The sequence below is a fragment of the Salminus brasiliensis genome, chromosome 9, assembly GCF_030463535.1.
Source record: "Salminus brasiliensis chromosome 9, fSalBra1.hap2, whole genome shotgun sequence".
NCBI lineage: Eukaryota > Metazoa > Chordata > Actinopteri > Characiformes > Bryconidae > Salminus > Salminus brasiliensis.
In genome coordinates, this window is record NC_132886.1 from 22,977,484 (window position 1) to 22,991,314 (window position 13,831).

At 39.2% G+C, this 13,831-nt stretch overlaps 1 protein-coding gene across 3 annotated transcripts in view; it reads right to left on the reverse strand.

The window, feature by feature from the left end:
* The window catches only part of dock11 (dedicator of cytokinesis 11), a 62,795-nt gene extending 51,463 nt beyond the window's left edge, over positions 1-11,332 (reverse strand). For 2 of the 3 annotated variants that reach the window (XM_072687849.1, XM_072687851.1), the window contains exons 1-8: positions 11,083-11,332; positions 6,459-6,575; positions 6,125-6,214; positions 5,948-6,030; positions 4,917-4,977; positions 3,128-3,223; positions 1,455-1,589; positions 971-1,145 (exon numbers count right to left, since the gene is read on the reverse strand). In XM_072687849.1, coding sequence (XP_072543950.1) covers positions 971-1,145; positions 1,455-1,589; positions 3,128-3,223; positions 4,917-4,977; positions 5,948-6,030; positions 6,125-6,214; positions 6,459-6,575; positions 11,083-11,184 — 859 coding nt within the window. In that variant the 5' untranslated portion in view covers positions 11,185-11,332. The remainder of the gene's footprint in view (positions 1-970; positions 1,146-1,454; positions 1,590-3,127; positions 3,224-4,916; positions 4,978-5,947; positions 6,031-6,124; positions 6,215-6,458; positions 6,576-11,082) is intronic. The other variant, XM_072687850.1, reaches the window with a different exon arrangement.
* Between the last annotated feature and the right edge of the window lie 2,499 nt (positions 11,333-13,831).

Here is a 13,831-nt window from a genome sequence, read left to right on the forward strand (position 1 = left end):
CATACAAACTAAAGGCAATTCATCCTGTCTCACTCCTCACTCCAATACAGTGCAGTGTTTCCATCAGCAATGTACGTATTTTTCGTTATTATTTAAGTGATTTAATTTTAATTTCTGAATAAATTAGATTTCATTTAATTTCATAATTTCATATATTATTATTGAATTACTGTATGCACATATTTGCTCTGTTATTTCATGTTATATTTTTAAATAAAGATATGGAAATGTATTTTTAATCCGATTCATCGATTAATTGAAAAAATAATCGACAGATTAATCGATTATTAAAATAATCATTAGTTGCAGCCCTAGTGTTATTAGTGCAGCTTGATTGTATACTGTATAATTGTGATACAGATAACAATAGGACCACACTTTATTAGTAGAAAATCCACACAGAAATCCACATAATGCCAAAGATTCACTTACATTTTCTCACAACTGTATTTGTGTGTATACTGTTTGTGCAGGCAGCTGCAGGAAACCGCATCCAGTTAACTGCAGTATTATTTCCTTACTGACATTCTGAAGAGGCAGGCTTGGTCTCTTAATGATGTACTACATAATGAGCTAATGAACGTCAAGGCACTTCTCTTGTGACCGTTTGATGACTACAAAGCACATCTTAAAAGCATTACTTGAATTAATAACCAACCTATTTTGAATAAACTAATAGAGCCTGCAAATCCAGGCATAGTAGGACATGTATTACTGTAGGATGACAAAAACAAAGCTCAATACAGCAGCAATTGTGAGGTGTCTATGAGTCTGAAGTGTATTTGACATGTCATGCTGTGGCATGAGAGGTGTGTGTTTGTAAATTTGGCATGCATAGTATTTGTAGAAAATGAACTTCTACATGTGTGTGCACATACATTTACGTGTGTAAGTAAGTTTGTAAATGTGTAGGTATGAGAAAGGAAGACAGGTGGAGAAAGCTGGACAGGTAGAGAGTAAAACAGCACACCTAAAGCACAGTCTGAAGAGTCTGTTCCGTTCCTCCTGTCCTCTGAGGCACTTTGAAGAGCAAGTTTAAGTGTGTTCACCCAATCCTCCATCTCTGCCTCACTGTCTGCGGCTAGATAGTGGCTATAGCGCTCTTGCATCTTCAGCTCAAAGCCATTGCGACGCATCTTGGGACACTACCAACACAGACACAGACAATTTAGAGCTTTCTGAGGTTGTTTCATAATAGTAAGTGCATGTCCATTGTGGTTATTTTGCTTGTAAATACATGGCTTGTAAAACCGCATCTGAGCATTTTGCACCCCAACCAAAGTCACATACTTAATATTTCTTCATCAGTAAAGATGCATTCCTAACCACAGATCTACTGCAAACACTGTTTCCTATCACTAATTTCCTAATCATGCACTAAAACCTTAACCACACTAACACCTGCACAAATTAATTAATTTTTTTAAAAAGATTAATGCACTGATATGACCCACCTGAACCACATCGATACAGGAGTCCAAGTAAATGGAACCTTTGGTCTCTTTACAGTTCTTCTCATCCTTGTAGGAGTTGAGAATGTAGGAACCATCAGGCAGCTGAGACAGGTAGAAATATCTCCGCTTGAACACCTAGAATTACAAATCATTGCTCAGGAAAAGAGTTTTGACATTTTAATGAAGGGCTTTAGGAATTAAGATTAAATATACACTGAAGCAGTAACATGGACCCCCAGCACACCTGGCGTATTTACTGTCACAAGATTAAAACTGAAGTGCCAGATACTGAGAAACACATAAGCCCTATTAAGGGTGGATTAGTTTTATTTAGGAAAGTACTTGCTCACTTTTAGTAACTGCCATAAAGTATGCCTTATGAATTAATGTCATATTTACTTGAATGCCGTGATTCTTAATACCATTTCTATAGGGAATTCTTTTCCGTATTTTGTGAAACTGTAATCTTGTGATTCAACAACAAACTTGCATGAAGACAGTTGGTATTGTTACTGAAAGCTGTGTCCATTGCATAACACTGATGTTTACACACAGACTATCTGTGCTAATTTGGGAAAATTACAGACACTTTATCGCATTCTTTACAAATTACACTAAAGAATCTTCTTTTGTAACAATTCACAAACCAGCTATGCCTTTATCTTTGTCAGTGTGTGTTTATGTACTTCATCCATGTGCTTCTGGTCCATGTGCTTTCTGTTTGTTGTGATTCTCAGCCCCGCCTAGTGTCCCCACCTGTTTGTAATCTGTAGTCATTAGCCCCAGGTATGGCCTGTTTCTATATTCCTCTGTTTGCCATGGTTCTCTGCCATTTCTTGTGCAGTAGTTACTGTTCATTGTGGATTTGTTGTCTAAGTGTAGTTGAGTGTAGCTCCTTGTTTATTCAGCTTTAGTGTTTTTTGGGTTTGTTTGTTCTGTTTGGTTTTCATTATCTGGAGTCATGTCTGCTCTGATTAGACATGTCTCGTACTTGCATCCTGCTTCCAAGACAGAGTTGTCACACACATAAGCTGTATAAGTTCATAATAGCCTTGAGTTATCTACTGATACTAATCCGATACCACCACCAATTTTTGTGTGATTTTGCTGTCTTGTTTGTAACTTTATTTGCCTAAATATTACAAAGCTTTAATAAGAGACAGTCACACATGGCAGAGGCTTTCATTGTGAAGATATCCTAGGCTACTCAAATATGTCCTAATAAGGGCTATAAATATTAGCAGCATTTAGATATTTAGAAATTGAATAGGCTTTGGAAAAAGCCATTAACTTCATGCCTGCAATTATTTGGACTCACAGCTCACAGCCCAGAAGATTGTTACACCCATTGAAAATGCAATCATTTTAATGATTGTATTATGAGTTATGTGTAATACTTAAAATGGATGGCCATGGATGTGTGTGTATGTATCTATTTCTTATGGGTATCATGTCTGTTACTCTAATTCTGAGCAAGGAAGCCTAGAATTCCGGCATGGAGTCTTTAAACCATGCATATCCGTGATAGTTTAGGCTAATGTATCGGACTGAATTACACATTTTCTCTCTAGCGATATCCAATCTAGTGATTTTGGCAGTGAGTTTTGGATTGGCGCACATACTTGTAATGTTACTGTTTATTAAGTGATTAACATGGTGTTGGTGTTCCATACCTTCATTGACACAGAAAGACTGCTGTTGATATTGGCTTTCTGAAGCCAGCCCTGTTTCATCACACCTCCTTTCTGAGAGCACAGCGACGAGGAGTCCTGATTCACAAACACACACAAAGACACATTGTTATTGGTAACATTTCATGGTGTACTTTGTCCTGTAAAATGCACTTGTGGATCTCTGTGGTCTCTTTCGTGACATAGTGAGAATGTATATGTCCTTATGTTCCATATTTATGTGCTCATGTTGCTGACTCAAGAGAGCTGTCTCTCACTGACACTGCACCTACACACACACACAGGCCCTCATGATTAAAATACCCTCACTCACTCCCAATCAGTCATGCAGACAACACATTCAGCTGTCCTCTAAAACATGAGTATTCTGAACAAGCAGAATGAGAGAGCAGGAGAGCTCATTAACATTCAGTGCATTTCAGGAGGACAGTAACAGGAGAGTGAAGCATGCATGGAAGCTATTCTGCATCATTATATGAAAAATATTTTAACATGTTGTATAAGTACTATGCCTGTATTCTTGCATGTGGTCAATAAATGATACTGGACAGCATAAGTTTGGGATTACTATGCTAAACAACTTACTTACTTAATTACTTATTTACTTATTTAATTATTATACAGACATAATAAATATAGCCACAACATTTACACTAGCCATATACTTTAAATTATTTAATATACCCACTGAAGCGTTTCTGTAAGTGATCAAATATTAATAAACATTTAATTGTTATTTTCTTACTTTTGTCACTAATGCCACATAATCCTAACCTTAGCAGTGTGCTTGTATCTTTCTCAGTGCATGTGTGTGTGTGTGTGTGTGTGTGTGTGTGTGTGTGTACACTCTATCTAATCTAATTGAAGTGGTCTGGCGTCCTTTATGAATGTGCCTTTCTGTAGCTCTCTGCTGTAATATAATTGTCCAGGAGCACTCCCTCCCCTTTTACTCTGTCGTTTCTCATCCCCCTTCCCTCCCTCCCTCCCTTCCTCTCTCGCTCTCACTCTCTCTCTCACTGTGCTCCTCTGAGACTAAAGGATCAATCACTTTCCTTTTTTTCTCTTCTCCTTCTACCAGCCACTCTATGGATTGCTATCACTGATTAATAGCCATAAATGGAACCACATTAAAGTTCTTGAACCGGCTCACATAAGGTGCGTAAGGGGACGCTATTGGAAACTAAGGGCACAGTTATAAGTCACGGGCTGTACACGGATCCTAGTAGTGATATCATATCCATAACGATCCAACAGGAAAAAGGTCTGAAGTTGGATAAAATTAGAGCAGGTTGCAAACAGCACTGATGGTCAGTGTACAAAAGCATTGGGAAAGGCAATGTTTTCCCCTCTAATCGCCACTCACTCTTACCATTTATTTTTGTCCAGATTGGCTGGACATCTAATTTTGGGCTATTTATAGTTTTAGAAGCTCGGGTTTCAGTTAATGGGCCTCTGTGCTGACTGCTCAGCCTCCTGTACCCACGTGACAGCGAGTTCGTCTCTTAGCAATGCCACCCCTCACAATTCAAATCATGCAAGAACTAGCCAGCAAGGAACCAAGGAGTGAATAAATGGACTGAGTCATCATATTATCACACTTCCTGTATTAAGAGCTTTGGGCTCAGACTAGAACCAACACACCATGACTGTTCACACTAAAAGTAAAACGCATAGATCAACATCATAAATCTAGTTGATTCCACCATGACACAGACGTACAGTATATTGTTCAGGAATGCACTTCCGTAGCCATACACTCATGCTGACTTACCTCCTCTCCCTCGTCAACCTCAAACGCATGAGATGGTAGTTTCTCAGCTTTAGATCCTTTGCTGGAAAAGAAAAAAAGTAGCATATTTTAGTGTTTGGTAGAGTTTGGCAAGGGTAATGCTGTCTTTTCAGAAACATATGTTTAAAGACTGTGGATTTGTCCCCTGTAACTTAATAAATGGTTATTACGAATTTAAAAAAAAAAGGAGTTCTGTTGCATATATGCACTGTAAAAAGTAAAGCCAGGCCAACTACAGCGCAGTTATATGATATAGCAACTGTTAACAAAGCTTTACAAAAACGTAATGTAGTATAAAGTTCTCCTAACTCACAACTACATTACATTTAAAAGATTTAAGTTGATCCAACTCAAAAACATTAGTAAATGTGCTGTAGCTGAAATACTTTATTTTGTAAGATTGTTTGTCTGTGTCACCCCCTCAAATTAGGTATCTCTTAATTTCCATCTGCAGGTTAGAATTCCCCTTTTATTCAGGAGGCATAAACTGAGGGCATATCATTGAAGGAGGCAGTTATACAGGTGCACCACTCTAGACCCATGAAGCCATATACATTTCTGTTTCCACTAAACAACAAAAATATAACTTTGGGTAAGTTTTAACCTGCAACTGAAAATAAACAGTAAACAAATTGAGGAAAAGGCACAGTTCAACACAGACTGAAGTCTTTCTAGATATGTAAGCAAATTAATCTGCAGAACACTTACAGCTTTCTTTTTTGGTTAGTGATAGGTAGTTTTTTGCTGAAGACTAAAGGCTTAATGTATAAACATATACTCAGTGAATATAATTTATATTCACTGAGTATATGACTGTAATGAGTATGTATGGTGACACTTGCCTGCTTGTTCTTTTTTAAAATGTCCCATTTGAAATACATTACATTGAATCTTCATTTCCTAATAATGTCTAAAAAGGTCTTATGGTTTTATTGTGGCACTGTTTTGTCTTGAAACCCTGTTAAAAAACAACAACTATTGACCATACAAAAAATACTACAAGAAAATCCTACCAGGGCAGCATGCGAAAACATCCAGAGTAGGCCTCATAATTATAGTTGATTACATGCCAGTCTGTGTTGTACATCTTGATGCACTGATAAACAGAGGGAGATTGGCCAGTTACAACATCACATCACCAGATTCAAACTGTAAAAAAAACAAGAAAAAGCAAGTGTACTGCAAGATACCTCCTTGGCAAACAGACTCTTGGCTTCCTTCCCAGCATTCTGAGGAACTGTGGAGATGGTCGTTCTTCTCTGACGATCAATCTGGGACACCTGCTCAAGAATAAGAAATAAAGTAAGAAGAAAGCTAGTATGATCTAGTAGAAGTGGGTTTATTTGTCTCAGTCCTGTTTTACATCCTAATGCTTTACTTATTAAATATTTTCACATTTGATGAGTGCTTGCCCTTCTTACTCAGATCTATCTGAGCTTTATCTGAAAATGGGATGTACTTTTTTGCAAGATGCCTACAGTGGACAATAACGTATCATAATTAAAGCTATTTTGGTGGACTCACTGAGACGTCATCAGCAGGCCACAGCAACAGGTCTCTCTGAGGATCACTGTGGATCTGGGCTTTCCTTTGGAATACCACATTTTCATAGTCCAGTGGCTCAATGATCTTGGTTTGTTCCTTCACACACACACACAAGAACAAATAAGAACACAGACATTAGTGAAATCACCGAACTAATCCACCCATGATGTTTCCTATCCACTGATCTATGCACATAATCATGCAAACATTTCTCTTTTTATAGTCTGACAATAACACCTGCGAATTCAGAATTCAGAAAGAAAAAGAAAGTCAAATATAAAGACATATTTGTGTGAGCATGAATTAAAAGTTTAGCCCCTTAATGCAACAAGGCTTTTTACACACTGGTGTATTACTCAGTAACTACAGAGACTTCTGTACAATCTGGTGGAGCCTTTGTTAATTGAGGTTTGCAATAACACTTTCTGTATATGTTCAGGTTATTTTTTAATAACTGGGTTTTAAGTAATGGCTTTTGCCAATTTCCTCCAGACATGATACTTGGTATTCAGGCCAAAAAGTTTTTTGGTTTCATCAGATCAGAGAATCATGTTTCTCATGATTTGAGATTCCTTTAAACGCCAAGAAGGCTGTCATGTGCCTTTTACTACGGAGTGGTTTCCGTCTGGCCACTCTACCATAAAGGCCTGATTTATGGAGTGCTGCCTGGGTGGTTCTCCCATTTCCACAAGGATATGCTGGAGCTTTGTCAGAGTGACCCTTAGGTTCCTGCTCGCTTCCTTTTTCTGTACTGTTCTTCAGATCTATACCTTGAAACAATTCTGTTTCTGAGGTCTGCAGATAATTCTTTTGACCCCATGGCTTGTAGTTTGCTCTGACATGCACTGTCAACTGTGGGACCTTATATAGGCAGATAGTGACAATGCTCAATCATGTCAGGGGTAACAGGGATGTGCAGACTTTCAGGCTTGACTGTATATTAATTATAATTAGGTAGTGTGGTCATAGAAAAGATACAGCTGATGGATTCTATTTTGTGAACCACATCAACTAGGGCATTTCCAGCTATCAAAGCCACTTCTCATCAGATAAAAAATATGGAATTCAGTGCTCTGAATGCTCTGGTCACTGCCATTGCAAATTAGTGTGACCGCATATTGATCTGTACTAATCATATTAATTTACAACAACAATTTTCAACGTATTTTCTTTATTGTTGGCTTTATATATTTGTTGATATGTGCCTTGTGTGATTTCATAGTCTAGTATGTGCTTTCTAATATATGAAACATCACTGAAACACTGTTAGCCAAATTATCAGTGGAGGTTTGTCAGGGACTAGGAAATATAAAGAGCATGAGCACAGAGAGCACAAACCGAACAAAACAGAACACTATAAAAATACACCATTAAATGTTCATTGGGGCAAAATGTAAGGAGAAACTAGCAGAAGAATTAAATGTTAAGTAGCGCTAAACTCTAAGTATTACCTACCAAAGGGGACCAACTACTGTTTACAAGGAAACGTTATCTAAACACGGCTACAGCGTATAGGCTGTTGTTTATACCAGCTGGGAAGTACTGATAAAATTCTACATTATGTCATGAGAGTTTCTAAATATATATCACACTATCACTGTAACAGATAATAAGTCATTAAGTCATTGGTTTTCCTCTCTTAAATGTACACCAAATGGAACAGTACACAGTGTAGCAGTGAATTTAAATGACACAACTCATCCAAGCAATCCAACCAGTAACCACTAAATGAACATACAACATTAGGTAAATAATAACATTTAGTCCATTGCTAATTAATTAACAACATTTACAAACTTTCAGCTGTTTCAGCAATGAACCAATCAAACAAGAACAATTTAAATTGCTCAACACAACTAACAGAGAAGTGTTTTCTCCAAATTCAACAAAACATGCCAGTTTTAATGAATACTACAGTTTCAGAATGACTTAACCCCCCTTATACAAACACACATTTGCAAATCAGGGGGAAAATCAAGGGCTTTATAAGTTGAATCAGGCATGCTTAAGATAAATCACATCAAATACCTGGACACTGGTAAAACCTAAGATTTAAGATGTCCCACCAAATCTACTAGGCCTAAATAGGGTCTGGAATGGGGGTATTCCAGACCCTATTTAGGCCTAGTAGATTTCTGTCCTAGTTGGCCTACTCCCTTGAAAACCTTTTAAATGTAGTGAATGATCACATGAGAACAGCAAAACGGCTGGCCCAATTCTTCTTTCTGTCTATGGCAGTACAAGAAGTGAAAATTTTATTTTTTTTCTATAAGCAGAGAGGTAGGCACTCAAGACTTCGCTGCTTTGAACTGACAAGTAACTAAAGATTAAAAGATTTTGTTTAAATTGGTTTTTAGGTTTATTATTAAGACTTGAATCCTGGCCACCTTTAAGGAATGGACATGAGCTGTTTTCCAGAAACTGAGAATTCAGCGCCAGATCAGCAGGACCAGTGGAACCAGGGCCAGTGTCTCTATCAGACGACTCTGAGGGTGTTGTAATAAATCCCTTGAACATGCTGACTAGCCACAGCCATTTTCCATTACACTCCTACACTTAAGGTGTAGTCTGGTCTAGTCTAGTCTAGTCTACATGTGTCCCAAAGGCAAGCACACACTCACGGCTATATACGCCCATGTCAATATCTTTTCATACCTTTCTCTCTCTCTCTCTCTCTCTCTCTCAGGCACACACATATCGATACACTGAAAAGAACTAAACAACTTCCTGTCATGTGTCACAAGCATGTGCAAACGGGGAGACTAAAAACCACAGCCAGGCCAGGCGTCCAACACTGGTCAAATTACAGAACCTTGCTGGCTTCTGGCTGCACTCTCCAACCGTCTCAACTCTAGGCTGAGCAGAGTTTAACCTTTTCAAGTCCTACGCTTCTCCACTCTAGGAGAAACCACCAGGCTGGCCTGAAGTTACCACAACTGGGAACTCCTTTCCATCGTGTCTGTTAAAAATGAAAGAGAGAAACTCTAGTAGCAGAATCACAGGCTGTCAAACCACAAACTGTGGGAAAAGGAAGTGCTAGCTAGCAAGATACCACTCAGAAGTTGCAGGGCGTTGGCGCTGCGTTAGCTATGGAGAGCCTCTTTTACTTCCGCATCCGCAGGACTCGCTTAGACGATGAACTAAAGTCAGCCACCTTAAATTCACCACTAGTTTCTAAATCCATGTTGCAGAAAACTAGACATCTTGGAAAGCAGGGGTGACATGTGTACACTGAGGCATGTCTCACGTCCCAAGAGTGAAGAAGGCAAACTCTTTCTCCAGATGTTGGTCCATCGTGTGCTTCAACACAAATGGAGGAGGCAGAGAGCTACAGCTGATGTGCATTAGGCCACTGTGTATAAACAGAAAGTCACCAGCAGTTACTCTGAACCATCGTGGCCTTTTTCTGAACCCGAGCTCCGCGTATGAGTGTGAATTCCAGCTCACTTTCACTCTGACATAACATTTTGTAGGCCTAAATAAAGAAGTCTTCTGTTCGGTTCAGTCCCATGAAACACCACAAGACTGAAAACATGCATGAGCAGCACTGTGAATGAGCGGCTAACCCTTAGGTAGGCCATTTGCACTTGAACAGGTTAAGAGGATAAAGGCAGATCGCTGGTGTTAATCCAGTATGAACTGATCGATCATTTCATAACTTTAACCTTGTTTCGTCAAACTAACCCTCAGAGCTACAGAAATCCACACAAAGCAGAAGGGCTGAAGAGGGCAGAAGATAAATGGCGTATTGAAGAAAATCAGAAGGCACAGGAAGTGGAGCTGAACACCCTGAGGGAACTGCTTCACCCTGGCCACCGGTCCCAGCTTCCTGAGCTCAAACACAGAAGAAATTCATTCAACTTCATTACAACAGAAACACTCCTCAGCCTGAAGACACAGTCTGCAGCCATTTCCCCTCCCAATGTCCTTTCTTACAGCACCCTTGGCTAACATCTTAAAACACTAAAAGCCCTGGTGAGCTGCTCCTCCCTGCCCTGCCAGCGCACTCCTTCATCATTTATGAATAAGGACACATCCTCCAATCCACTATATCCCAGCAAAGCGGCTTGCAGCTGCACAGAGCAGACGCCACCAGCTAGCCCCATTTCGCTTGAGAGGAGAGGAAGGAGCCACAGAAGATGAAGTTAGGAGCCAGGAGCCCACCAGCCTGTATTTCTGCACACAAAGGAGGCTCTGCAGCATGGTCCATGTGCTCTCTCACACTACTCAGGCTAGACTGGGCTGAGCATTAGGGGGGATTAGAGACCACTAATACCACATTCCCTAAATCTTCCTGACGCAGGAACATCACTCTGAACACAAGACGAATCTACTGTGCTCAAATAAAAACCCGCTTAGCGAGCGGGTCTGTGATTTCTGCCCGCAGCATCAGTGGACTAGCTGACTGCCGGGCGGCTCGACCGCGGCTCAGGGGTGAAACGGGACAAAGATTGAACAGTAGAAACGCTCCACATGTAGGTGAGAGGAGCCAAAAACACAACACACGTCTGTAAAACGCGGGGAGAACAAGCTAGCTAGCTAGCTGTTGTAGTTACGGCACGTAGTGCTAAGCGTTAAGGGGGAACGTTAGATAGCTACTAACCACAGCCACAGATGAACGCACCGCCTCCGAGACACTCTGCCTCAGCTCCGCCGCCGTCCCCGGTTTACTCAGCCTCTTAGTAAATTTCCGCACTTCCGACATGTTGTTTCTTCTCTGCTTTTCCCCTCACGCCGCCGAAAGTCCCATTTTGAAGGTGAAATGTGAAACGGACATGCCGCTAAAGTCCAGGTGTGAGTCTGACAGATGTGGCGACTCACTCAACGGTCTCTCAGAGACACAGACCTCCTCCTCGCGCTCCACCTCTCGCTGGAGGTTGCCAGATAGAGGGATACAGCGTCAAATAAAGAAATGTAGAAAACAGCATGAACGAACATGCCTGTACTGTAAATTATAAATGATATTTTAGTATATTTGATGTTAATTAAATATATATCTTTATATTATCATATTACATGTTGGGCATTTAAATGTAACGCTTCGTTTTAGTATTATTTGATTGCTTATTTTTAATTAACACGTAATAAATTACATTGTATTTTACAATCCACGCTTTAAAAATCAAATAAATATAGAATTCTATAAAAAAATATAGAACTGACAAATATTTTTTATTCAAGTATTTTATTAGTTATTAGTTAAAATTGTATTTAAAACATTAACAAGCAGTTATAGCACATGGTGCTACATAAAAAGGGAAATATGGTGATAAAGAATGGTGATTTTTTTACAGTATACAGTAAGGCTCTTTTTGTAGCAGTCAAATCCAATAAAGGAAGCTGTGCCACACCTGAAGAACCTTGAAGTTGCCCCCAAACCCCAAGGATTATAGTAATACCACTTTCGTGTACAGTGTACATCAACATTTGACATTATAACATCAATACCTGTGACAATCTCGTGGCAGTTAGAAGATATAATGCTGTCAATGATAAAGGCAAGCAATATGGCTACGCCTCTAGAAAGTGAAATCAGCTATTTCATTTGTTAATGTGGGTTACAAAGAAGAATGCCTGGAAACCCATCAAAAGAGTCGAGTTTTAGCTGGCTGGAAAAAGGTTTTCCAGCTGCAGTACTTGCCAAAAGGGGTGTTACTGACCATGCAGGGAGCCCAAACATTTGCTTTGCTATTTTTAAACTGTAAAATAAGGAAAACAAAAAGCAATCTAGCTTAAAATATTAAAGAAAAGGGTCGTCTTTCCTTTTATGCCTTTTGGAAATTAGGTTACCTTTTACTTGCTTAACTATTTACAGTAACAGATGAATAGTAGTAGTAGTCCCCAAACATTTGCATATTACTGTATTAACAAATAGGCCTATCTGTGTCTAATACTGACTGATGGAGGAGACATTAGATACCAGCAAGACCTGAGGTTTTAACTGTATGAATACGGGGTCATAATTTGCACCCATCAGGTCACAGGTGCCTTTTTGGCTACTTATTTATGATTATATGGTGACATAATAGCCATTAATAAGCTAACTCTACTAATTAATTTGGCCATTCATAAACCCATTATCAGGATAAACCTATTAGAAAAAAGTAAAATTGGAACCATAAAAAGCTGGAACCTTTATTTCTTGGTCTTGAAGTGACATCTTCTGGTCTTACTTAGAAGTGCACAATTCGCCCTGTGGGTCGGAGGATTTCTTTGTGAGATTTACAAGAGCAATGAGAACAGGAAGAGGAAGAAAGTCCTTTGTGTTAAGGAGAAGCATCATTCACAATATTTACATGATAAATACTTTGTCATAAATCATCATAAAGTGCCACCAAATGGTTAGAAAAAATGTTATTTCTGTCCAAGATATTTGATATTGGATTTGGCTGGACCCACATTAGACACAGGTTGAGCCTATTTATGAACCAAATAGAAAATGTGGACAACCATTTACATTCTACTTTCATTAACATTTAGTTATCTTGTCTTGATAGTCATATTTTACAGGGTTACTGTGAAAATACTCTGAAAAGGCAGCTACACAACCTTGCTCATCAGTTTAACTTTCTTCTTTCTGTCTCATTAATAATACTGAATTAGTCCAGGCTACTGATGTGGGACACCTTATTTGGACCAGACACTTAAAAAATCATTTTAACATTCTCTAATATTCTAATTTAATATCTGTAGAGTACCTATATGGTCCTTAAGTGTACTACCCAAGGCAAGAGCCTAGAATTGGTCTTTTTCTCTACTACGAGCCCTCGCCCCACTAACCCACATTGCTCACAGGACTGGCTTTGCTGTTTCTTGCTAACGTGTGAGACACTGTGGTTGAAAGAAGCACCTGTCAATCTCTGTCAATTACATATTCACATAGGCTGAGTAGGAGACACCGTTCACGCCTTGTACTGATTCGGTAAGGGACTGTGCATTTTATTAAACGAGGAACATTTCTGTAGGCTATTAAACAAGGCTGGTGGCAAGCCTAAACGTCAGCGTTGGGCACGAAAGGTGGACATGAGGAGCTGCTTTACAGCAAGGCAAAATCAAAAAAGTCAAAGAAAAGGTCCCAGTTGCTAATGGTAAAAAATTATAGTAATAATAATATCAACAAAGCCATACACATATCTGCTCACTGTTCATATGGCAGCCTCAATGTGTTATTTTTTTGTCAGGTGACAGAAGCAACCAGGCCATGAAGTAGACAAGAAAGAGGAGAGGCAGGTGGAGAAGAAGGGTAGCAGGTAAAGTCAACTGATGACAGAATTGAGTAGAGACCTAAATGTCAACCCAGCACTGTTTTTTTCCAGTTAGGAATTTGTGCTTGTTTAGATGTTCCATGAGGA